Source organism: Pantherophis guttatus, chromosome 6 (genome assembly GCF_059756535.1).
Source record: "Pantherophis guttatus breed Tessera chromosome 6, ASM5975653v1, whole genome shotgun sequence".
Lineage (NCBI taxonomy): Eukaryota > Metazoa > Chordata > Lepidosauria > Squamata > Colubridae > Pantherophis > Pantherophis guttatus.
Genome location: NC_142068.1, coordinates 73,543,495 through 73,569,496, shown reverse-complemented (window position 1 = coordinate 73,569,496; position 26,002 = coordinate 73,543,495). Strand labels below are relative to the sequence as shown.

The window sequence follows — 26,002 nt, the reverse complement described above, 5'->3', positions numbered from 1 at the left end:
CTTAAAAACTTCCAATGTTGGAGCATTCACAATTTCTGGAGGCAAGTTTTATTTATTTATTTATATTTATTTATTTATTTGTCAAACATGTATAAGGTAACAGATATAAGTATAAACGTGATTATGAATACAAGAAATGGATACGAATAAATGGGGACAGTAGGACAGAAACGGTAGGCACGTTGGTGCGCTTATGCACGCCCCTTACAGACCTCTTAGGAGTGGGGTGAGGTCAACAGTAGACAATCTAAAGTTAAAGTGATGAGGGTTTGGGGATGTAACCACAGAGTCTGGCATTCCAGGTCTTGACCACTCTGTTGCTGAAGTCCTATTTTCTGCAATCGAGTTTGGAGCGGTTTACCTTAAGCTTGTATCTTAATATTAAGTTGTTCCACTGATTAATTGTTCTAACTGTCAGGAAATTTCTCCTTAGTTCTAAGTTGCTTCTCTAAGACTTCAGAATGGATGAGAAAAATTAGCAATTTTAATTCTCGAATTAAGATTTGTCTCAGCTGCAAAATGTGCCTTCAGTACAATATTACTCATCTTTTGGGCTTTCTGAGTGACTCTGTATTTATATTCATCTTGTTGCTATTGATTTGTTTACCATGAAAAAGTAAGCATAACCATTCTAGTCATTTCCTATAGGCAAGGCTATTCTGTATCATCCTAATCAGGAAATGCTCTCTATCATTGCTCTTTTTGGCATTTTAATTTAAAACTCATTTTCAGAACATTAAGGATTTGCGGAACAAATGTTTAAGTATTTTGAATTTGTCATCTTTTCATTGAAAACGATTAAGACAAAAGAAAGAAACATTTGACAGTATTTTTTCTTCCAAAATATTTTCTCATATGTGTTAAATACATATAGAAAAACACAGTTACTCAAAATAACTTTTTGATCCTATTAGTGTCTCTAAAAATGAGCTCAAACGGTAGAATATGTGTTTTTATTTTATTCTTCACAAACTTCCTCTTAAAATAAGGTGGTCATTGGGCATCTTTATATTATTTTTTAAATTACTAGATTGTGCCTAGGAATAGAATTTTGTTTTATCCTAGCCCTGCTGTTTCCTACTTTATTATTTATTTATTGGAACTATTTGTCACCCATCTCATTTCAAAGTGACTCTGGGAGGCTTACATCTTTAAAAGCATTAAAATTATAAAAGATAAGTATTCCTAAAACAGTGGAAATGGAATTACAGTCAAAGATAACATTAGTTAAAAGATGAGGAGGAAGGGAACAGGATGTGCAGGGATTGGCTCTAAATTTATCAATCTCTTCCTGTATGAAGTTTCCCCATTTAAGCCCCAAGCCAATTGGCAAAGCCAAGTCTTTTGGCCATTATGAAAAATCAGAAGGGTGGGAGTAAGATGTTCCAAAGGGGAGAAGCTGCAGTCGAGAAAGCCCTTCTCTTGGTCCCCACTAGTGACTGACTGACTTTCCTGGCCAAACTGTGCTTAAATTTTGTATGCAGAGAGTGGAAATCTGATGTTTGGATTGAACAGGTAGATTCTGGAGAGTTTAATACAGGGGTATCAAACTCAAGGCCTGGGGGTTGGATCCAGCTCACGGAGTGCTTAGATCTGGCCTGTGGGGCACCCTAGAAACAGTGAAGGACCAACCCACAGTGCTTCTGCCAGCAAAAAAGGAGATTGGGATGGTTGCGCGTGGCCCTCTTGAGCTCCGTTTTCACTGGCAGAAGGTTGCAGGAGGCCATCACAGCTGAAAACAGAGCTCGTGAGAGCTGCGGGCAGCCCTCCTGAGCTCCATTTTCACTGGCAGAGGGTTGAAGGAGGACGTCACAGCTGAAGTGGTGCTCGGGAGCCTGTTTTCACTGGCAGAGCACTCGGGCCACCACAGGTGCCCCCAACGAGTGATGTTGAGCTGCCTACGCCCACCCCAGGCCCCCAAGTTCAAATACAATACAGATGTAGCTCTCAATAAAATTGATCTTGACCTTGGTCTAATAGATCCTTTTCCTCTGTTACCACTGTCCTGTTGACCCATCTGCATTTCTGAAGCAGCCTGCATCTTGGGCCATTAAAGTGGCTGAACAGCCACCATTCTAAACCTCTTATGCGCATTCTCTGCAGAGACTAGCAGCGCTCTGAATATTGAAAGACAATAATATTGCTAGCCATTGTTGCCACTTTAATATCATTTTTATTACCCCTTCTGCTTTCCTTTATCTTGACGGCTTCTTTTTTTTTTAATTCAGTCCTCTTTTCTCCCATGTGCCATGATATTCATCTATAGCTGAGCACTTTTAAAGGGTCAGCTTATCTGGTCATGAATGGGGAAACCTTGAAGGATAAATGCAAGAAGAAAAATAGAAACATTTCTACCGTCTGATGTCTCTCCACATAGGGGGAAAACATCTGGACTTTTTTTAGAAAAACAAACTGAAAATTTAAAACAAACGCAAAGAAAAAAAAACCCAAGTAATTTAAAAAGGCTCTGCTATGTGTTATGGATCATTCTGAACCTGAAGAGCTTGAGCAGAATGAGCATCGTCCTGGATTACAAGAATTAATTGAAAAGTCTATACCTGAGGAGACAGAGACCATGAGTTAAGTAAAGTCATGAGGCTAGCAACACACCATAAACTATGAAAGAAAGAAATGTGATTTGACAAATGTATCAGGCTGATAGGTAGGCTGTATAAAAGAAATGATGGTTTGATTGGCTTCTTATGGTAAAGTTCTGAGTCCCTAACTGTGACTAACAATATATTGTATTGGGTTACCTGGAACCTTTGATTGGAAATTGACTGTTCTTTCCAAATGCAGACTTTTTCTTTTTGCAAAACTAAATTCTTGTTCCTGGTTTCTATGCAAGATGCTTTAACATTGTAATGTGCATTGTGCTACTTCAGTAAATTATTTATGACTGCCATAAATTCCTTGTATTTGGGTGTACATATACATATACATATATGCCTGCATATTAGGCAATTGTATTAACCGCTGAGCCATAAATTCTCCTTCCTTTATTAGCTGAGCCAGGGGAGAGATTAAGTTTTTTTCTGTCAAAGCACCTGGTCTACCCCAATATGGGAGGGAGCTGCTTCCCTTTTGCCTTTCAGCTCCAATCCAGGAGCCCCCAAGTAGTCACTATCATGACAAACTATTTTGTACCAAATTTATATTTGTGAAAGGTATACTCCCTCCCATATTGGGGTAGACCAGGTGCTTCAACAAGGGCAGTCTGCTTTTCCTGTCTGCCTGTCAGTATATTTGTATGCTTTCACTTATACATATAAATTCAATTCACTTTGCATTTCTATGAAGACTGCCCACAGGTCTTACCGCATTCTCCATAGAATGTGGATAATTCCATAGAATTGGTGCGTGCATAGTGCAGTTTTCAGATGCTAATCAGAGTTCATTGAGAGTTATTCCTAGTAAAAAGGATAGTAGTACCACATCCCTGCCCACAATGAGAAACTGAAAGTTTGAAAGGGTCTACCACAATGATGTAAGCTTTCTGTGAATCACTTGAGTAATTAACTAGAAAACACTTAAGACTTATAGAGTTCAAATCTGCCTTGTAACATGAATCATAGTAGTCTTCTATCAGGGAAAATTACAGCTCCAGCTTCTAGAAAATCTGGAATATAAATTGTTTTCCACAGAGGAACAAAGAATGCTGCCATCTTCTCCACTCAGGAATACACAATAGTTACCCTTTGTAGTTACTGGCATGTTATCGTCATCAACAGCCATTCACTTGTGTTCAACCCTCACCCACTATGGATCAGCACTGCCCATGCCCCTCTGTCTCACACTGTCTCCTTCAGATCCACTATGATCATCCCAGTGCCATATTTCATCGTGTCCAGACAGCGGGTATCAGGGTGACCCTTCCTCCTTTTTCCGCTGATCATTCCCAGCATGATTTACTTTTTGAGTAAAGCCAGCCTCTGTTTGGCTGGCTTCAAGTGATACCTTTGGTGAAGTTTGGTCTAGGACTTTGTTTATTTTTGCAGTCCAAGGGGTGACTGGACAGCGCCACAGTTCAAAGGCATGATCTTGGACTAAATGCTAATGAGGGATCTTGGTCCCCCATTAGCTGAATTGGATAACACTAGCTACAGGGTAAAGTCTCTTGAAAGTGCTATAGATGCCTGTCTGTAGCCTTTAAAGGTAGACAATCTGTTTGATTTCCTTCTTCAATTTCTGACTCAGAAGCTTCAAGTGAAATTGAAACCAACTGCAGTCTTCTAATCTAAAGCAAAATTAAGTAACTCAGTAGCACTTATACTCATAATTTGTAATAGTTTATGATATTTTTTTTAAAGAAATCCTTTCCTTGGTCTCCTCAACCTCTGACCTTTGCCTTATAATGTATAAACAAAATATCCAGAGGGGGGGAAATTGTAATTAGCCTTATTATATTTAGCTGAGTTTTATCAAAGAAAGTTAAATGTATTCACAGATCTCTCTGCTTTGTCTCTACTCACTGCTCAAGTGAACAAATTCATGAAATCCTGGATGCAATGCTTAATCTTATACTACAGATGGAAGGCAATTAGCTAAGGTTATTAATTTACCATTATCGGGTTGCTTCTGCTCTTAATTAGCTGTAAAAAGATTGATAAAGGGGGCACTGAATGTCTGTACCCAAAGGAAGCCTATTAGAGAACAAGGGAAGAAAAGACAAAAACAAATGGAGTCAGTTGGGAAGCACAGGAAAGAGTTTTTATAAAGCATACTGACTTGGGCTATTTGGAGCCTAATATTTTTTCCTAGGCAAGGTTTTCCTGTGGGGTCTGGGAAATGTGTGAGTCTTATTAAGAAATATGTCAGAGAATACATATTAAGGCTGTATGCCCTTTTCTTTAATCACTTGTCCACCAAGGCACTACAGGTGTGTCTGTTTATTCATTCCATCCTGTTGTACAGAAGATCTTCCAAATAACAAACCAGAAGTAGAATTTCATGTCTTGGCCTGGCAAAAAAATTGAACATGTGCATTAAATAGCAGTGTGCTTCACCTTGCTGTAGCTTGTAGAATCCTCTCCATTTTTCATAGAACCAAAGTTCATAGACTTGAAAGTTACCTTCCACATTTCCCCGAAAAGAAGACCAGGGCTTATTTTTGGGGGGGTCTTATTTTTTTCCCATGTATGAGAGGCCCACTTCTTCTGCTTTCTCGTGGCAGGGTAGAGGCTGTACTGCATGCTAGCACCACTCCGCAAGGCGGTGGCGTGGAGCTGCCCCATGCAACCCGCACCAGCTTACCTCAGGGCCTCCGTAGCCAGGCCACCCATGCCCCAATACCTGTCTCACCGCATGGCCACGGCACCAGCAGCCCCATCTAGCAGGATCCTGCGTGGCCACCGGCCCACATTTTATGCTTGCTCATGACCGCAATGGAGCAAGATGCCAAGCAATGCAACGGTGCCATGACCATGAGGTGAGAGGGTGAAGCTGCCCCACATGCTGCACACTGTCTTACCTCAGGGTCCCCGCAGCCAGGCCATCCATGCCGTGACATTTGCCTTGCCTCGCGGCTGCGGCACCAACACTCCACTCAGCCTCCTGCTCTGTTGCGGCTATGAACAAGCAGAAGAAGTGGGCCGGCAACCACATGGGCTCCTGCTGCAGATGGCTGTTAGTTTTGCCACCACAAGGCAGGTGTCGGGGTGTGGATTTTTTTTTTTAATTTGATTTATATGCCGCCCTTCTCCAGAGACTCAGGGTGGCTTACAATGCGTTAAGCAATAGCCTTCATACTTTTGTATATTTATACAAAGTCAGCTTATTGCCCCCACAAACTGTGTCCTCAATTTACCTACCCTAGAAAGGATGGAAGGCTGAGTCAACCTTGAGCCTGGTAAGATTCGAACCTGCAGTAATTGCAGGCAGCTGTGTTAATAACAGGGTGCTTTAGACCACTATACTACCAAGGCTCTTTGGTCTGCGGAGGTCCCGAGGTAAGCCTTGTCTCATGGTTGCGGCACCATGAACAACCAGATGGAATGGGGGGGGGCAGCTGCTCAGGCTCATAAGTAGAACTTATTTTGAGGCTAGGGCTTAAATTAGGCGCATGAGTAAAAACATGCTAGGGCTTATTTTTGGAATAGGTCTTATTTTCAGGGAAACAGGGTATTTGCAGGATTACTTGCTTCTAGTTAATGCATGCCACCATATCTGACAAGATGGTCATACTCTGGGTCCCATCTATTGAGCAATGCCATCTGCTGGGACTCAGGAAATGTGCCTCGTCTATTACAAAATCGACCCTTTTGAACACCCTATCTTCTGAAATTTGTAGAGCCCTGCCTTTGTTAGTATTTTAGAAATCCTTGAAGACTTGGTTGTTCCCTTGATCATGGGATCTGTTTGGTGAGGTGAGCCTGTCACTGTTTCTCTTTTTTTATTATTAGAGTTGAGTTTATCTCGAGCAACCATTGCATTCATTAGTTTTACGGTTGGCTTTGGAGTTAACCTTATGTGCATGCCCTAAAGTTGCAATGGCTGATTATATAAATTAATGCAATCAAGTTCATCATGGTCATAGATAAATATCACTCATGTGGTTTGTGTAGTTAACTAAAGCTGTAATCCAGGATGCTGTTTGATGAATGGAAACATCTGCAAAAAATCGAAGCAGTCCTAGAAATCATATTTGTTTGATGTTTTTGATAGAAGAGACAAAATGTTTTTCTGGCAATTCTGCAGAGGTTAGTAGTAGTGGCCTGCAAATTTCCTCTTGAGCACCAGTCTGGAGCAACAAAGAGTTTCAAATTAAGAATCAGACAATATTGTCAAACAATATTGAGATGGAGTAGATCTCAAATGATCTAAGCGCCAGAGCTCACTGTAACAGCATTGCCAAAAAAGCATTAAGAGTTGTTAACCTAATCTTGTGAAGCTTCTTCTCAGGTAATATTGTACTGCAAACTAGGGCATACAAAACCTTTGCTAGACCAATTCTCGAATACAGCTCATCTGCCTGGAATCCTCACTGTATATTGGACATTAATACAATTGAGCGAGTCCAGAGGTATTTCACGGGAAGAGTCCTCCACTCCTCTGCTCACAACAGAATACCTTATCCCACCAGGCTTGAAATTTTTGGCTTGGACAATTTAGAACTACGCCACCTACGGTCTGACCTAAGCGTAGTACACAAAATTATCTGCTACAACGTCCTACCTGTCAATAACTATTTCAGCTTCAACCACAATAATACACGAGCACACAATAGATACAAACTCAAGGTAAACTGCTCTAAAGTTGATTGCAGAAAATACGACTTCAGCAACAGAGTGGTCAATGCCTGGAATGCACTACCTGACTCTGTGGTTTCATCCCCAAATCCCCATAACTTTAACCTTAGACTGTCTACTGTTGACCTCACCCCATTCCTAAGAGGTCTGTAAGGGGCGTGCATAAGAGCACCAACGTGCCTACTGTCCCTGTCCTACTGTCCCCATTTATTTGTATCCTTATCCTTACCCTGTATTCATATTCTGTTTATATTTATACCTGTTATCTCATACATGTTTGACAAATTAACTAAGTAAATAAACAATTATTGCTTCCAAACAGGCTGCTTGGGGTGGGGGTGGGGGGTAGGGAGGAACAAATGTCACCAAGATTTTTTTTTTAAAAAAAAAAGTTGCATGTTCATAACTTCATTCTAGATTTGAGAATCTTTTTTTTTAATGTTTTGCAGGATATGAACGATTATTCCCCAGTATTTAGCAAAACTCTGTACAGGGGCATGGTTGCTCCTGATGCGATCAAGGGCACCGTTATCACAATGGTAGAAGCAGAAGATCAGGACCCACCGGTAAGCAAAGAAAGGCTTTCTTAATATATTTTTTTATGCAAGAAGAATTTCTTTTAAAACCACATAAATGGATTTAATCCTCGGAACAATGGAAGTGATTACTGCATATGGATTTCACAGCAGTCGCTTTAATACTAGCCTATCCTGAAGCTGCACTTCAATTACTGTTTCCAAGATTGATAAACTACAATGCAAATCTTTTTCCCCCAAAACCAGAATTTTCCCCACTCTCTGGCCCAGGTTTCTTTTTGATGGAATAATTGCTGTTAGAAATCTTTAGTGGGTCTCAGCATGCAGATGGAACAGGGGATAAGCAGGAAATGCATTTCAAATAGCTAATCAGCTAGTTCAAATAACTCTGTAGTTCCAACAGGGAATAAATATTTTGAAGGGTTATTATGCCAGTGTTTTGTCATTTCTTCAAATCTTTCAGCAAGAAATGTACCTGTAGAAAAAGCCTAATTAAACTCTTTAAAAAAGGAGTGCAAGTTTTGACAACTGCATGCAATTAAGTATTTTCTTCCCAACAATGTTCACTTTTCAAATGCCGACACTGAATCGAAAGTGCTCTTAATGCTAAATTCTGACTTCCTTATCAAGGTACTGAAGATGGTAAGTAGTCAAAAATGTAATTTGAATTTTTAACAAGCAACGCTTATGTTAGATTGTCAAGAAGGTTAATATTAATACTTGTTACAGGGGATGTTTTCATAATTGATTGCTAATGGGAGAATGTCATATTGATGGCATATATTTATTGGAAGACTGATATCCTTCCTATAAGCTAAATGAAGGATCTAAGAAAGAGAGAGAGATTTCCTTATTTCTCCAATAGACAAACATTTCAATTTAATGACCCCCCCCCCAGTGTACAAAGTTACCATAATTTCATGATCACTGTAAATCTTTCTAAATATCTGGTGTAAGTTTCAGAAGTCAGAGGCAAGCAAATTCATAGATGGTGTCAAAGCCCTACTGTGAATTTATTACATTTCTGGTTGTTTGGGGTATATTTTTAAGATGGTAGTGTGAAACAGCCAGGATTCTCCAAGGTTTTCTGGAACAATGCGCACATTTGGAATTTTGAAAACATGTTTATTTATTTATTTATTTATTTATTTATTTATTTATTTTTATTAAACTTGTATGCCGCCCTCTCTCCCAAAGGACTCAGGGCTGCTCACAAGGATAAAAAACACACAAAATTCAATATTCAAATAAAAATATAAAAAAACCAATAAAATCCCCTTTAAAAAACCTCTTCAGTCCAATCCGGCCAGGCCAAATAGCCATGTTTTGAGGTCACGGCGGAAAAAGCAAAGGTCAGGGGCCATCCGGAGCTCCAGGGGGAGCTGATTCCACAGAGTAGGCGCACCCACAGAGGAGGCCCGCTCCCTGGGTGTTGCCAGCCGACAATGTCTGGCCGACGGGACCCCAAGGAGGCCCTCCCTGTGTGAACACACCGGCACTTTCACAAAATGGCTGCCAAGCTAGGTGTAATATTAACTACTGATGTTATTGTGGTCATTAACCAGCACAGCAACATTAATTGGAGAGCAAGCTTGATATAGTGCTGGCCTGGAAACCAGGAGACTGTGAGTTCTAGTCCTGTTTTAGGGATGAAAGCCAGCTGAGTGACTTTGGGCCATGCTCACCACACAGGGTTGTTGTTGTGGGGGAAATAGAAGGAGGAAGGAGTATTAGGCACGTTTGCCACCTTGAGTTACATATAAAGTAAGTAGTAAAGGTGGGATTAAAATGGATTAGAAACAGCATTGATACGTAGTCATAATGTAGAAGGATACCAAAGAATTTTCCTTCTTAGTTTACTATATTTATATTAAATACGGGAAGCCAACAATTGTTAATTTTCCAATTTGGAAAACTTCGAGGTCGTCCTCGATTTACAGCTGTTCATTTAATGACCATTCAAAGTTACAACAGCACTGAAAAAAAAGTGATTTATGACCAGTTTTCACACTTATGACCATTGCAGCATTGCAGCAGCACAGTCACTTATGACCGTGATTGTGTGATCAAATATCATGCCCTTGGCAATTGACTCATATTTATGACAGTTGTAGTGTCCTGGGGTCACGTGATACCCTTTTGTGACTTACTGACAAGCAAAGTCAGTTTGTCTAATTGAACTACTATTGTGCTTCACTTAACAATTATGGTAAGAAAGGTTGTAAATTTGAGGCAAACTCACTTAACAAGTGTTTCATTTAGCAACAGAAATGTTGGGTTCAATTGTGATCGTAAGTCGAGAACTACCTCTGTACACGAATAGAATAGAATAGAATAGAATAGAATAGAATAGAATAGAATAGAACAGAACAGAACAGAACAGAACAGAACAGAACAGAACAGAATTTTTTATTGGCCAAGTGTGATTGGACACACAAGGTATTTGTCTTGGTGCATACCCTCTCGGAGTACATAAAAGAAAAGATACATTCATCAAGAATCATAAGGTACAACACTTAATGATAGTCATAGGGAAACAGTCAATATAAATCTTAAGGATACCAGCAACAAGGTTACAGTCATACAGTCATAAGTGGGAGGAGATGGGTGATAGGAACAATGAGAAGATTAATAGCAATGCAGACTTAGTGAATAGTTTGACAGTGTTGAGGGAATTATTTGTTTAGTAGAGTGATGGCGTTCGGGAACAAACTGTTCTTGTGTCTAGTTGTTCTGGTGTGTAGTGCTCTATAGCGTCATTTTGAGGATAGGAGTTGAAACAGTTTATGTCCAGGATGTGAGGGATCTGTAAATATTTTCCCAGCCCTCTTTTTGACTCGTGCAGTATACAGGTCCTCAATGGAAGGCAGGTTGGTAGCAATTGTTTTTTCTGCAGTTCACAACTTTGATTGCATGGACAGTATCAGATCTCTAATATCTCTGGAAACGTTTATTTAATTAGAAGGTTATGGAATGGAATGTCCAATGAAAGAAGATTTGAGCCCCTTTCCCATGCTAATTTAACTTCATAGGGAAACCCAACACTAACAATTGGGGGAAACTGGTGATACGGAAAAGAATTTTGACTTTGGACCATCTCAAAGATGATGAAGATGAATTTTTAACATCAGCTATGTTGAAAGATAAATGTCATTATGAGATGTAATCCAATGACAATATTTACACCTACAATATTGGTTAACTATATTGTTTGGACCAACAGCGTATCTGAGAGACTAGAACAATTTGTTAAATCCTTTAAAAACCCCTCCCAACCCCTCTAATATTAGCTTTTTTATGTGTTATCAGAAAATCAATTTGATATGTGGATATTAAGAAATGACTGGAATAAAGAATCAGAACGTTTTATATTTCCTAGACAATGACTTAACTTCTATACCAAGAATGTCAACGAATCTTAAATATTCTAACAAGTGGGCAACATAAATTCATAGAAGCAGAAAAAAATATGGGTATCAAGGAAAGCATTAGTTTTAAACGACGGATATTATGGTATTATGATTTGTCAAGATAGATTTCACTAGTTGAAACAACAGATAACATGCTTTCTCTCTCTCTCTCTCTAAAATATAGTTTTTGGTAGAATTGCCTTTAAACTATTTCCTGAACTGTAATCTATAGAATTATTCCACACAGTGGAATAATAAATCACACTTTGTGACTTATCTCAACTCCTTAGCTAGTTTTGGCAGAAGGCTCACAGACAGGCTAGATTCTTATCAAGAATCTTTACTAGAAAAAGAAGAAAACCCACACAAAAAGTTAACTGTCCACTTCCAATGAGTTCAAGTAGTTCAGATGACGTTTATATCTTTAGATTGCCAGCACTATGCTTAGTAGCCTTGAAGCCAGAGAAACACTAGATTCTACCTCAACCGTAACAATGGAAATATGTGTGTTGTTTTTCTGTAGACTGCAAAAGCGCAATGGCCACAAGCTGTGCTTATGTAGCAGAAAAAGCCACAAAACCTATAATAAAAAAAAAACTGATTCCATCACACACACCCTCCTTTTGCCATTAAATTCTAGTTTTTGGCAGAAATTTTTGGACACCTTTAACACTCCATTGATTATCAAATCATATGTCTTGATGTGTGGTTTTTTAGATGAGATCTAGAGATTGAGAGGCACCATAATTGTGCTACCTTCAAGTAATGTCTTCTTTTTTAAAAAAAATTTTATTTTCAAAAACACAAACAAAACAAAACATAAAAACATTATCATTCCATACAATTATAGACAGTGTATCAGTCGGTGGCATTTTTGTGCTTCTCTTCTCTTCAATTTATCACTAAACATGCTAGCTTATTTCCAAAAGTTTCAACATCCATTTATATCATAATTATTTCCAATTCTTATTCTCTATCCATTGGTAAAATAAGTCCCGTATCAAATAATATTGTCTATCTTCCTGCTCTCTTATTTCAAATGTCAGTTTACTCATTTCAGAACATTCCATCGTTTTCTTAATAATTTCTTCATCATTAGGCAACTAAAGTAATGTCTTCTTGATCCAATCAGTTTGAGATAAGCAGAGTGCCCCATTCTGTTTTCTTCTCCTGTCTCATCTCAGCTTCCTCCCCATTAGATTTCATTTTACCCTGATTGATATTGCTAAATGCCTATGGTGATTCTCAGTCATCCAGATCATGGTTGTCTCAAAGGTATTTTTTTTTCAAGAGGCAACTGGACTTTCTGGATTTTGTTTGAAGACGTTTCGCTTCTCATCCAAGAAGCTTCTTCAGCTCTTCTTCAGTTCAGAAAGTCCAGTTGCCTTTTGAAAAAAAGCACCTTTGGGACATATTGTTTATTGAAGCAGTACAATGTTACTGAAGGATACCATTTAACTCTACCTAATACTATCAAAAAGTTTAAACTTCAGAATAGTAATTTAATAGCACTCTATTAGCAGGTAGTGAAATTGAGCCATTAGGACAATCAACAAGAGCATGCATAATGTTCTTGCTTTATTTAAAATTAAATAAGCCTGGGGCTAAGAATGCTATTTTACTTGCGCATCTTTATTTCCACCCTAGTCACAATAGTATTTCTCCTGTTGGCTTTTTAATATTTATGCATCCTGTTTCCACCATAATTGCAGTAGTATTTTTCCTTTTGGCTTTTTAATATTTAGTGATTAGTGCAATTTCAGGGACTGACACCAAGTAAAAAAAGTGATGGTTAGCATAATCCTTGAATTATAGAACCTTTAACTCTTCACTTCCTTCCTTGCTCTCCACTCGAAACAATTGTTTAAAAACAGCTTTTTCAGAAATTTTATCTGCCCTCTGTATTTTAACTCTAGCTTTTTGGTCTCTGTTAAATGGTGTATTTTTTATTATGCCTGTATTCCTTTTTTTTCTTCTTTACTTTCTACTTAAATAAGAATTCCTTACAATCATTACGTAGCTTGGAACCCACTGAGAAAGGATTTGGAGCATTTAGAACAGTCTGGATTCTGAATTATAACTTTCAGTTCTTCTTGGGAATTTCAGGCAGTGTAGGTAGTAATAAGGTGATATTAGGTAGGTAAAACTTTTGGAACTCCATGGTAGCAGGGCAGGATTGAGGAATTAATGTAATAAATTGTCCCTGCTTAGCTCTCTACTTCCCAGTAGTAAAATTACCTCAGTCTGTGAGGTTCATTGCTTTAAAAAGATTTGTGAACCCTCCACCCCCAAGATGACAAATAAAAATTTCCAGAGTTTGTGTGTGTGTGTGCGCGTACACACATATATATCACAGCTTTGTTCACGTCACGGGTGCAACAGCTATTCTATCCCAAGCTCCACTAAAGTCTCAGTTGAGCAAAATTTGAAACCCAAGTGGGCAGGCTCCCCTCTTGGTCCACCCACATCTTGGTTATGCTACCAGATTTTCCCCCTCATTCATAATCAAATCATGGATGAAAGAAGATTTATGTTAGACCAATCTGACATTTACAACCAACAGCTAAAAGTCAGAGCTGCCAAATGGGGTCTACAACAACTCACCATGGCCAAATGGGGTCTACAACATCACCATGGGCAACTCGCCACCGCCAACTGCCACGGCCAGCTCGTCACGGGACAACTCGCCACCGCCAACTGCCACACCCAGCTCACCACAGGACAATTCGCCATGGCCAACTTGCCATAGGACAACTCACTGCAGGACAAAAGATGCATATTGAAGAAATAGTGGAATAGAACCATTAAAGAAAGGATACCAAAGGAAGAACAAAATGAAATGTGAATAACAAAAATTAAAACAATTGTTTCATTATTTTAAATAATTAAATTGAATTGTCTCTTAGCAAGTTGTCCCATGGTGAGTTGGCCTTAACGAGTTGGTGTGGTGAGTTGGCCGGAGTGAGTTGACCGTGGCGAGTTGGCTGCAGCAAATTGTCCCATCCCAAACTCAAGGTACCTGAGGGTTCCTTGTCCCTCTTTGTCACAATCTCAATATCCCTGTTCTACCTTCTCATCATCCAAAACCTCTCCCACATCTTGTTCCCCCACCCCAGGCTAAGGTATTCATGCCTTCATCCTCCTCATCCATATATCACACTTATCCCACACTGTTCTGCCCCGAGGATATTGACACACACCAACAGTCCTTATCAAATTTATTAAGTAGCAAGAATAAACCAAAGTCCGGCAAAGGTTGGCAACCAGCCCAGAAAACAAGATACGATAAGACTTTTCCAAAAATGCTCTGATGATAATTACAAGTTGTTTCCAGCAAGAAACTTACTAACGGTGTGTGACTTAAATAGGCTAAGGGAGTGGCCAATTATCCTCAAGCCTTACTCTTGAGTAGACTTCCTACTCCTGAATAACCACTCCTGCCTTTTGGCAGCCTTGCGTGCTCGAGCATTGAGGAGAGGCTCCTCCACTTCGCTCTCTCCACTTGAAGGAGCCTCTGGAGATTCTGAAGGCCCTGGCTGAGTCTCTGCCTCTGGCACCACATCCTCTTCAGCCTCCTCGCTGTCTGACGCAAGCGCTGGCTGCGCAGGTTGATGGCGCGACCCCACACCAGCCTCCTCGTCGGGATCAGCCACGATCCGCGCATGCCACTGGCGGGCCACAACACACACAACATGTCAACAGCCACCCCCTCTCTGACCACTCCTGCCTTCAGCAATAAATAGCTCAGAAACAAACCTTTGGATTGGAGATGGAAATGAATGGCGAATATATCAAAAGGCTGCAGCACAGAATATAATCAGTTGCCTCGAAGTAATAGTTTCGTACTTCCTGAACTTCTTTCAAATAGGCTCATTTTTAGCCCATCACAGTAGTCTAATGCTGGATAAAAGGCCTGGATAAATGTTGCCAAATTAGCTCCGTCAGGTGGGCTTGCAGTTGACAAACCAAGCTAGGCTAATACAAAAAGCACACCGTGCTTTTTATGTTACTAAAGAAACATGCTTTTTGCTGGATTAAAAATCTCACCAGTAATGAGTCTGTTCCTATATGGAAATTGCACCCCTGCTAGTGCAGAATGAATGCCTCTTCATCTTCTCTGAATCTGAATTTCAGTTTATTGGCCATCCGTTTATTATCACAGCCAGACACTAATTTTGTATTTCTAAGGCTTCACTTGAATGTTATGAAAATATTGATGGTCCTTTATCATCAGGTCTAGGTGGCATTAAAAGGGGATTTGATATGTAAGTAATGTGTTTCATTGGATAAAATTAGACTCCTTTTGGATGTACAGCATAAATTAGAAACATTTGAGAGAAGTTCTGCACAGTATGATCTCGAGCTTCTAAACAGAGGTTGACAGTAACCTTATTTCTTCTGTTTCCGCCAGTGCAAACTGATCTAGAAGGATACCATAATTTAGGGTTTCTCAACCTTGGAAACTTTATGATATATGGACTTCAACTCCCAGAACTCCCCAACCAGCATTACCAAGCTTCGAAAGTTGAGAAACTCTGCCACAATCAATGAAGAAAGAAGATAAGAGAACTGCATTTTTCCTGACATATTTTTCAGGTTATTTTTATCCCATTTTTACTATTTTTATAAACAACTCAAGGGAGTGAATGTTTCTGACATTTTTTCCTCCTCTTATTTTCCCAACAATCCTGTGAGTTGGGCTGAGAAAGTGTGACTGGCCCAAAGTCACACAGCCAGCTTTCATGCCTAAGGCAGAACTAGAACTCCCAGTTTCCTAGTTTTTAGCGTGGTTCCTTCACCACTAGATAAAACGGGCTCTCTGATTTCTTGATGTCGTTCCCCAAGTCAACCAATGTTTTTCTTACTGTGAAAAACCACACATGCCATGCCATGCCATGCCATGCCATACCACTGTTAACTGTCAATTGTCCAACTAGTGAACTCAAAATAAAGAAACATTCTTGGGAGCTTTGAGTTCCCAAAATAAAATTGAAAGCCTCCAGTGATGAAGCTTCCACAACTTCTGAAGGCAACTTCTGTTCCATTGGTTGATTGCTGTCACTGTCAGAAATTTTTTCCTTATTTCCAAGTTGAAATTGTCCTTGATCAGTTTCCACCCCTTATTCCTTGTCTGGCCTTCAGGTGCTCTGGGAAATAGCTTGACCCCTTCCTCTCTGTGGCAGTCCCTCAAATATTGGAACATTGCTATCCCCTGGTCCTTCTCTTCAGTAGATTAGCCATGCCTAGTACTTGGGACTCTTGGGAAAGTGTTGAGCAGGAGGGGGAGTCAAGCGACCTATACAAAAAGTATATTGGTAGAAATCACATATTCTCAAAAACTCATATATGGAAAGGAAAATGATTGCTGCTTGCTTTCCCAACATGGATCAGAGGAGTACAGAATCCTCCACCAATTATCAGCCATGGTAACCACCAGCCAGCCAGAGCACCTAGTCATCATGGATGCCTCAGCAGCAGAACGGTAGAAATCAATTTCTTAAGCTTGTTTAACTTGAGGCTGGTTTCAACATGGGAGATAAGTAGCATAAGGCTGCTTATCTGGAATCATTCTAATTCTGACAAAGTGAGAGGTTGAAGTTTTTTCTTCCCCCAAGCATCAAGAGTTGAATTTAAAAATATCAACAGGGAAGGAAAAGTGGAGGGAACAATCATGATTGAGTGTTACCCCTGTTGCATGTGTGTTGAGATGCCTGTTGCAGATTACAAAAGTGACAGAACTTGCGTTATGCCATTGTAACATTCTTATAATGTTCTTAAAATTGTCAGATTTTACAGATTTTGTTTGCTTTTACAGTGGTGAAATATGGAAAATGTATCCAGGTTCTTTACAGTGAACATACGTTTGTATTTGTGGAGCTCTAGAGATAAAGGACATTGCTCATATATTATTTAAATGCCAACTGTATTTGAAAGAGAGAGATTAGTATCTTGGACCACATATTAGATAAATGTTCCATTGGGATCCACACATTAAAATAAAATCTGGGAACTCAATTATTACACATAACACAGCTCTATTATCTGAAGAAAACAATACAATTAAAAAAAAAGCTCTGGTTAGGGTAAGTTGTAAGAAAGACCCAGAAATAAGATTCGTATTTCATTGTATTTCTATTTTTATGCTACTTTGTTACACATTACTTTGTTAATACACATGGCCTTAGAATGGCTCGTATTTTGTATTCTGATATGACCTAATGCTTAATGAAAGAAGTATTATTTTTTAATATTATAGTTGGCCGCACAATCAGACATTTAAACCAGATTTGGCATTTTTTGTCAACCTATTGGGTCCTTCCCAAGGACTTGGAATAGGCACATAATGTTGTTAAATAACATTAAAAGTATGATCACAGGATGTAACCTTTTTCAGGTAAAAGGTGCCTATTGCGATCAGTACTATCTTTGCATTCCTTCACCATAGTCATTCTATTTCTGTTTGCAGATCTTTTATATTTTGTGATTTTCACCAGTTCTTTCCCTTCTGTTGTCTCCAGGAAATGCAATGTCCACTTTCTAAACTTTCTTGCTTTTCTTATCAACAGTTATGAAGATTGGTGTGTGGTGTGGCAGATGCCTATCTTTTTAATTCTAAAGACTCAGAGCAAGTTAGCGTCTTCATCTATTACTTTATCTGATATGTGGTCCCATAACCTCTTGTTTGCAATGTTTAAAGTCTGTGTAATCTTCTTGCAGCAGTAACCAGGTTGTCCAACTTCTTTGCAGAGATGGCATTTGATGTCTGTTGCTATATTCTCAATTCTGACTTTATATGCATTTGATCTTAAAGTTTGGTCTTGTGCATCCAGAATTAGTCCCTCTGTCTCTTCTTTCAATTTTCCAGCTCTTAGTCATTACCAGGTTTTGTTAACTGATTTGCCTGCTAATTTTTTATGTATTGGACTTTGCCTTGCCATGTCTTTTTTCTATTCTTCATTTGATTGATGACATTTCTCTGCCACTCATCTCACTGTCAAGTGATTTTCGGTGGCCTGCTGTACCATAACAGCAAGAGTACAAAACATTAAAACAATAAAACATAAACTATTGAAATGAACAGAGATTAAATACATTAGAAAATAGAATGGGGTGGGATATTTTTCCTACAACACTAACTACTTCCAGCATGGGAAGTTCTGATCAGCATTGTTATTCAACTATCTGGTGTATTTTCAACATTCCACACCCACCAATGCTCCTTGGAAAATATTGTCTGTCAGTGTTGCTGTATCGATGAAGGGCATGATTCATTGTTAATATTTTTCTGGTCTTTCTATCCAGTGCTTTTAGTTCTGCTTGAGTCCAGTTCACTATTCTAACTGTGTAGCTAATGGTTGGAATTGTCCAGGTGTCGACTGCCTTGATGGTATTTCCATCCATTGAGTTTCAACTTTCAGATCTTCAGTCTCATGATGTATTCTAAGCTTCTTCTTAACTTCAGTATGCTTGATGTTAGCAGCTTGAAAAATGCCCAGGTACTTATAATTATCTTCTTCATTCAGTCTCTTGATATTATCTCCATACAATATGGAAATAGGATATTTCAATTCCTCCAGTTTCCTCTACTTTTCCTCTGTTGCATGACAAAGGTTATCAAACTTCATTGCAATATCTTGGCTGTATTTAAGGACAGAGTTGAGCAGTGATTCTTTTTCAGATGGTGTTTTTCTTTTCTTTTTTTTTTTTAAATATCTTTATTAAATATTTACAGTAAAATTAACACATAATAATAATTGGAAAACAATATAAGAAATGAAATGTAGGAACACATAAACACAAGACTAAAACGAAACAACCAACATGACTAATCGAGAGTTAATCTCACTCTCCAATTAATATTAACTAATATCATCCTAACCAAACATTTCAATACAATCAAGTTCTTTTAATTATCTACAAAACAATTGGCCTGTTTTTTTCAAAATTATAAAGAATTATATAGCCTAATAATAAGATCTAATAAAACGATCTTATCACCTATCTCCTAGGTTTAACCTTTTTTTAAGCCAGACAAAGCATCTGTCCCAACTTTTATTATATATTGAGTCTTTCTTATCTTTTAATATATATGTTAACCTGACCATCACAGCACATCGAAGAATCTTATTTATTATCAGATGATCAGGGGGTGTATCTGCATCTTTCCAAAGTTGGGCAAATGCCATTCTCGCTGCTGTTGAGACATGGATAAATATGTACCAATCCTTGTTGTCAATCTGGTCCGGTCTTATTCCTAGTAAGTAGAGGTCTGGGTGAAGGGGAAAGCTCACACCTGTTATTTCCAGCAGCCACTGCTGTATTTTCCCCCAATAACGTCTAGTCGATGGACAAATCCACCACTGATGGAAGAAAGTACCCTTGGCCGACCCACATTTCCAACATCTATCAGAGGATCCTGGGAACATCTTAGCGATTCTGGCGGGGGGGGGAGATACCAACAGATGGTGTTTTTCCATATATATTCAGATCATCCATGTAAAAGAAATGGGGAATGTTTTTGATGTTTGATAGCCTGACCTGTTCAGTATTGTTGACAGAGGAATCAGTACAATGACAAATACTAAAGGTGAGAGTGAGTCTTCTTTGAGGATTCCTCTCTTGATATTAACCTTTCCCAGTCTATCTCCATTAACCAGCAACTCTTTCTTCCATTGAGCCATTGATCTTTTCACAAGGCTTCTGACGTTTCTATGACATCTAGGCATTTGATTATCCAAATGTATGACAAAGTCAAATGTCATCTTATAATCAATCCGAGATACTTTCAAATTGGTCTTCCTTCACTTGCAGTTTTCCAAAATCATCAGTTAGGGGCTGATTTTTATTCCTCAGCTGTTTGGGCGGTTTCCTTTCTGATAGAAAAACCTTGTTTTCAACTAAATGCTTCTGAATTGCATCAGCTACCATACCAATCTTCAGTTTCATATCCTTGCAGTATGTTATTAAACTGCTTGGCAATGAGTGGGTCTGGATGAGCCAAATTTTTCAAACTAAAACATGCAATTCATTTTCAGCGTGATGAGTTCCTAGAAAAAAACAGATTATAAATCTAACAAATAACGCTTTAGAAAATATCATTTTCTGCATCAGATCCCATTCACATCGACATGGAAACATTGCAATAAATTAATAACATCAGTAAAATACTGTTACTTAAAAGTGCCAAAGGTCCCATTGTTTTATTATACTTATTTTTCATTGCAATTATTTCGGAATGAGTATGTAATCTGATGAGCCAATTTTTGCATATCCTAAGTGTTTCTTTGCCATAGGGATATCAGTCCACTTACTGAATTTATGTGCTAAATTGGTTGGTGTTTACAACAAAAACGATGATTTTTTTTAAAAAAAAATCACTAAAGGCAACATAAAGGAATAATGATGACAGTAAAAGCCAGTTTATTAGCAAAATTGCAGTGTTGCATTCTTTTATAAATTACATATTGAATATAATGTTATACATATCTTCTGCCCAGGAAATACAGTTGGTGATCAGATTAATAGATTAACAGAATTGTAAGGGACCTTGCAGGTCATCTAATCCAACCCCCTACCCAGCAGGAGAGCCTACACCATTTCTGACAAATGGCAGTCTAGTCTCTTCTTGAAAGTTTACAGTGAAGAAGCTCCCACAACTTCCAAAGGCAAGCTGTTCCATTGGTTGATTGTTCTCACTGTCAGAAAATTTCTCCTTATTTCTAGGTTGAATTTTTCCTTGATCAGTTTCCATCCTTTATTCCTTGTGTGGTCTTTGGGTGCTTTGGAAAATAACTTGACTCCCTCCTCTCTGTGAAAGCCCCTCAAATATTGGAACACTGCTACATACAAAGACTGCTATCATCAGTCCTTCTAAATGAGAAGGATTCCCTGATACCCGTAGCTGAAACAGATTTTTCTGGTTCCATTTCACCTAAGTTTATGCAACAAGAAATGAGGAAAGAATTTATCTGCCTTTTCTCTCTAAGTGAACCCAAGGTTGTATGCTGGGTACTTGATAAGACTACAGAAACATTCTAACCATGTCATATAATTATCACTGTACTGAAACCAAAGAATGTATTAAGATTTATAACTTAATAAAAATGAAAAAAATCTGCAAATCCCTCCCAAAATTAAAAATGTCACGGAAGAGTATTTATTACAAATGTCAGAATTTGCCAGATTCTAAATAACAAAAATATTGCCAGAAATTGCAGGTATTCTGTATACTCTCGTACTTTTGTATTCTGTGGGTATGTGCTGTGTGTATAAAGGTTGTATGTTTCTGCAGAATTTAGATAAAATGACAAAAAAATAAAACCAGTATTATGCAGCTGATATAGCATAAAACATGAATAGTGCTCATATATAATAAAACAAAAAAAATATTGGACCAATAGTTTCCATTTCATTTTAAAGACAGACATCTATATAATTCATTGCAATATATCTTTTCTATCATGCTGTTTAATATTTACCTGCTAGGACATGTGCACTGACTTCAACTCCCAGAATTCCCCAGCCAGAGTTGAAGTCAACACATCTTAACATCACCAAGTTTGAGAAATGCTGATCTAGGAATTTAGAGCCATATTAATCAATAACAGCCAAAAACAACAGTCTGGTAGCAGCTTTTCAGATTAGCAAAATTTTATTAAAAGGCACAAGCTTTGGTCAGATACAGATGGACCTACAGAGTGGTTAAAGTGATTTAAATTGGGTTGAGGTGCGCATGGAGTCAAGGAAAGAGAAGAGATCTGAGTACACAGTCCATGAAACCTGATATTTTAGTTCTGATATAAAAGATACCTAGTGAAGGCTCCTGGGATCTCTCCTTGTAGGTCTTTAGGAATTTCTTTCATCAGATTTTATAGTTCCTTCCAACTCTGGTATTCTATTCTATGTATACCATAACCCACTTTATTCGTAATGACAACTCCTTTCTCAGGTTGATTATAATGTTGACATTGATGTTGTGGTTGGCATCTCATTCACCTTTGATGAATTTATCACATATGGTGATATTTTTCCATTGATATTCATTGCTTGAGGTCCTGGGTCTAAGCTTTCAGTATAGAAATCCAATTCAGTTTTACATGCCTGTGAAGGCAATCAACTATGTGGTATTTTTTTAATGCACTTGGGATTTGGTGTGATCCATAGTTATTCCTCTCAGGAATCATGAGGACATAATGTACACCATTCCAGGAACAGCATCACTCTCTATTGATAATGATTGTCTCATCATTGCTGCTGTTCCAGTAAGCAACCAAGAACCTAATTCTTTTCAGGGATCCTTTGTGGTGTCTCTCCTGAGGAAGTGGCGCCAGTTGATTGTTGTACACTATGAGTATAGCAGAATGATGAACTATGAACATGGTTTTATTGAATTGCTATTAATGATTTAGCTATTTATTTATTTGATTTTCAATTGTTCTACTAGAGTGAAAGGTGTAAGCAATTTGGAGTCATTTTCTGGCTATAGTGGTCCTTAAACTTTGGGTGGGGGGAATAAAAGGTTGTTTAAATTGTGCTCAATTTCCATATTGCATCGATTTTTTATCTTCTATCTATAAACTTGTAACCCTTCTATGCCCCCACTCATTTTTAATACTCTCCTTCCTCTCTTATTACGTACTATCATGTATTGTTATTTTATTTGTTTATTTATTGTTATTGTTATTATTTATTGTTGTTGTTGTTATGATTTTCAAACCAGCAACCAGGAACTTTGCAGAGTATAGAAGTCACTTCTGGAGCTTTGCTTTTTCTTTTATTTATTTCTTTATTTTTCTATGTATTTCTTTTGGAGAGATTGCACTAATGGTATTGGGCTGGGTTATTTGAGGGACCAACTTGTCCCAGTTTGGTCTACCCATCCTATTGGGTTTGGCCGAAGAGGCAGGTCCAAAATCTTGGACATGTCATTTGGTGGGTTCCAGGAAGAGACACTATTCTGTCATGGGACTCGTCCTTTGGAATATCATCCCCTCAAGAATTTGATTGGCCCGGACTTCATGTCTGGCTTCTGGCGCCGTCAGACGGTCCTCCGCGACCGCCGCCCCGTTGCCTGTAAAAGAGCCGCCTTTACACCTGAAAGGCGGCTCGAAAAACTCCATTTCCCGACGGAAATGTGAGTCTGAGCGGGCGGGGGTAGGTAGAGCTCTCTGCGAAATCCCCAGAGCCTTTTTTAACTCTTGGGGACGAGCAGGTTGGAGCTCCCTATTTCCCCTCGCCGTCACTCCGGGCATCGGGTGCACTCTGCCTTTTTGCAGAGCCAGGCGCTGGAACCAGATCAATTAACGAAACTTAACAGATGGATTTATCAAAAAGAGACTTGGACTTGGGACCCTAAATCGCAAGTATCCTTAATGAACTTATAAGCATTTCAAAGTTAAAGGGAAAAAAAAAACTTTAAAATGGCGACCACTGAGGCTTGGGACGTAGAAGAAAGTTGAAAGTGAGAGTCCTTCCATAACAGATACAAAGTAGCGGAATATATAGTGCTGGCTACAATTTGGAAGAAAATTAGTTATTTTAAGTTCCTCTCTCCCTTCAGATTTGTACTTGATCTTGTTTGGGGGGGGGAAAGAAGAGCTTGCTGGAAGGATGGCGTTACTAATAAAGTCTGATAAACAAGAAGGGGGGGTGCTCCCCCACCCACAACTGTTTGAAGAAGCTCTGAGCCTACAGACTCTGCAGAATGGTTTTAATTTAAAAGAATTTATTCAGGAGGAAATGGCAAAATATTATGAGACTGTGAACCAGAAATTTGAAAAATTAAGACAGGAAATTAAAGAAATGATACAACTAAAGTATGATAATGTGCAACAAAAGATTGTAACAGTGACTAATGGTTTTTCAGAAGTTGTTATAAAGTTGGACACAAATATTAAATTGCTAGAGTTTAAAATGGAGAAAATTGATAATTTGGACAATAAAATATTAAGAATTGAAAAGGATTTAATAAATATTCGAGACAATGGTTTAGAAGTAAAGTCTAAAGAGGAAGCTAGTCACGAGACTTATAATGCAGAAGATATAAAGCAAGGAATTGAAAGAGAAGTTGTAATGTTGCAATACAGGATTACAGAATTTGCGATCAGAATCAGAGGCTTACAGGAAAATAACAGTGATGACTTAAGAAAAACATCTGCTCAAGTTCTGGCTGGGGTCTTAAAGGTTCGTCCGGAGGAGGTATTCAGTAAAATTGATAAGGCTTATAGAGTTAATTCCTGGATTGCAAAGCAAAGGCAATTGCCTAGAGATGTGGTGATTTACTTTACAGATAAAGATATAAGAAATGATATTGTGCAAAAATCTTTTAATTCTACTCTACAACTGTATGGGAGAAAAATTTGGATATATAAAGAATTGCCGCCTAAGATCTTAAGAGATAGAAAGAAATTTGGCTTTTTGGTGACTGAGTTAAGAAGACAAAATATTTTATTCAGGTGGGATGTTCCAGTGGGTATAATATTGAGATATCAAGGAGTAAGATATCAGTTAAATACTGTTGAAAAAGCGGAAGAATTCTACTATAAGGTATTTAAAAAGCAAAATCAACAAGAGACAGAAATTCAAGAAAAGCAGAAGGAGATGGAAATAATGAAGAAACAACAAGTTAAAGAGGCCTCCACAGATGAGTCGCTTTTGGATTCTTCTTCAGAGGTTTTAGCTGGATTATTTAGTATAAGAGAGGCGGTTCCGGATTCTAATGCAATGATTTATCAAGCCACAAACCAGCATGGAAGTCAATCAGATGATATACAATTTACAGAACCAGAAAGATTTCAGCCACAAAAGCAAACCCAACAGGATCAAGTTATAGATCAGCACGAAAACCAAATAGTCGATACACAATCTACAGAAAGGAATTTAGGATGGAGATCCAACCCACAAAAAGTCAAGAAAAGAAGAAGTAGGACTCACAAAAACAAAAACTTTTAAACTAAGCAACAGTGTAATGCCAGTTACCTATGAGAGGACTGAATATACGAAAAGATAATGGGCAAAGTATTGGTTTATTTTATCCTGAGGATAAAGCAGATCTCTGCAGTGCTGAATTTTTTGGGATGTGAAAAAGGCCCTAAATTGAATGGTTGGAAATATCTTGTTTGCTTTTTGGATTTCTTGATAAATATATTACGTGTACGCTGAGTTATATGGCAAGAGATCTACTGGATTGGGGCACGCAGAAGATCTGGTTGTTACCCTATTATGGTGGTTGGAATTAATAATCTGGATAAAAGACACCTCTATAAACATTATATGGAATATAAATATAAAGTCACTCGGGTGGTTGTCGGGGTTTTTTTTTTTTTCTTTTTCCAATATAAAGATATTTGTTACTGATGGGGGCAGATGGTACTTGAAGATACTGAAAATACTGTTGGAATTAGGATGCGATGTTACCCTAACGTGGGCGATGGAGTTTATCATCCAGTTGAAAGACATGACAGAAGATATTATGTGGATTACAAGCTTAAAGTTTTTTTTTCTTTTAGGATTTTATTTACACAAGGGAATATTTTTCTAGTAGAGTGGGTAGAATAAAGATATTAAGAATAATTATGGTAATTTTGTAGGAAAGTGGGTGGAGATAGGTTAGGTTATTGATTGTTTAGTTTAAAGAAAAGGGATATCATGTTTAGATGTGAATATATGTAAAAGATTTGAGTTAAGAGACATAATGATGGGGTGGAAGGAAATGGGTAGTTGAATAAATGTTAAATTAGGATTTATTGAATAGTCTTAGAGCGGAAGTATGTTTTGAAATGTTATTCCGTATGGGGGTAGTAAAAGGGTA

The 26,002-nt window shown here is 38.3% G+C and overlaps 1 protein-coding gene across 8 annotated transcripts in view; it reads left to right on the top strand.

The window, feature by feature from the left end:
- PCDH15 (protocadherin related 15) overlaps positions 1-26,002 on the top strand; it is a 716,117-nt gene that overhangs the window by 568,305 nt on the left and 121,810 nt on the right. For all 8 annotated transcript variants that reach the window (XM_087871772.1, XM_060682279.2, XM_060682278.2 and 5 more), the window contains one exon: positions 7,697-7,813. In XM_087871772.1, coding sequence (XP_087727898.1) covers positions 7,697-7,813 — 117 coding nt within the window. The remainder of the gene's footprint in view (positions 1-7,696; positions 7,814-26,002) is intronic.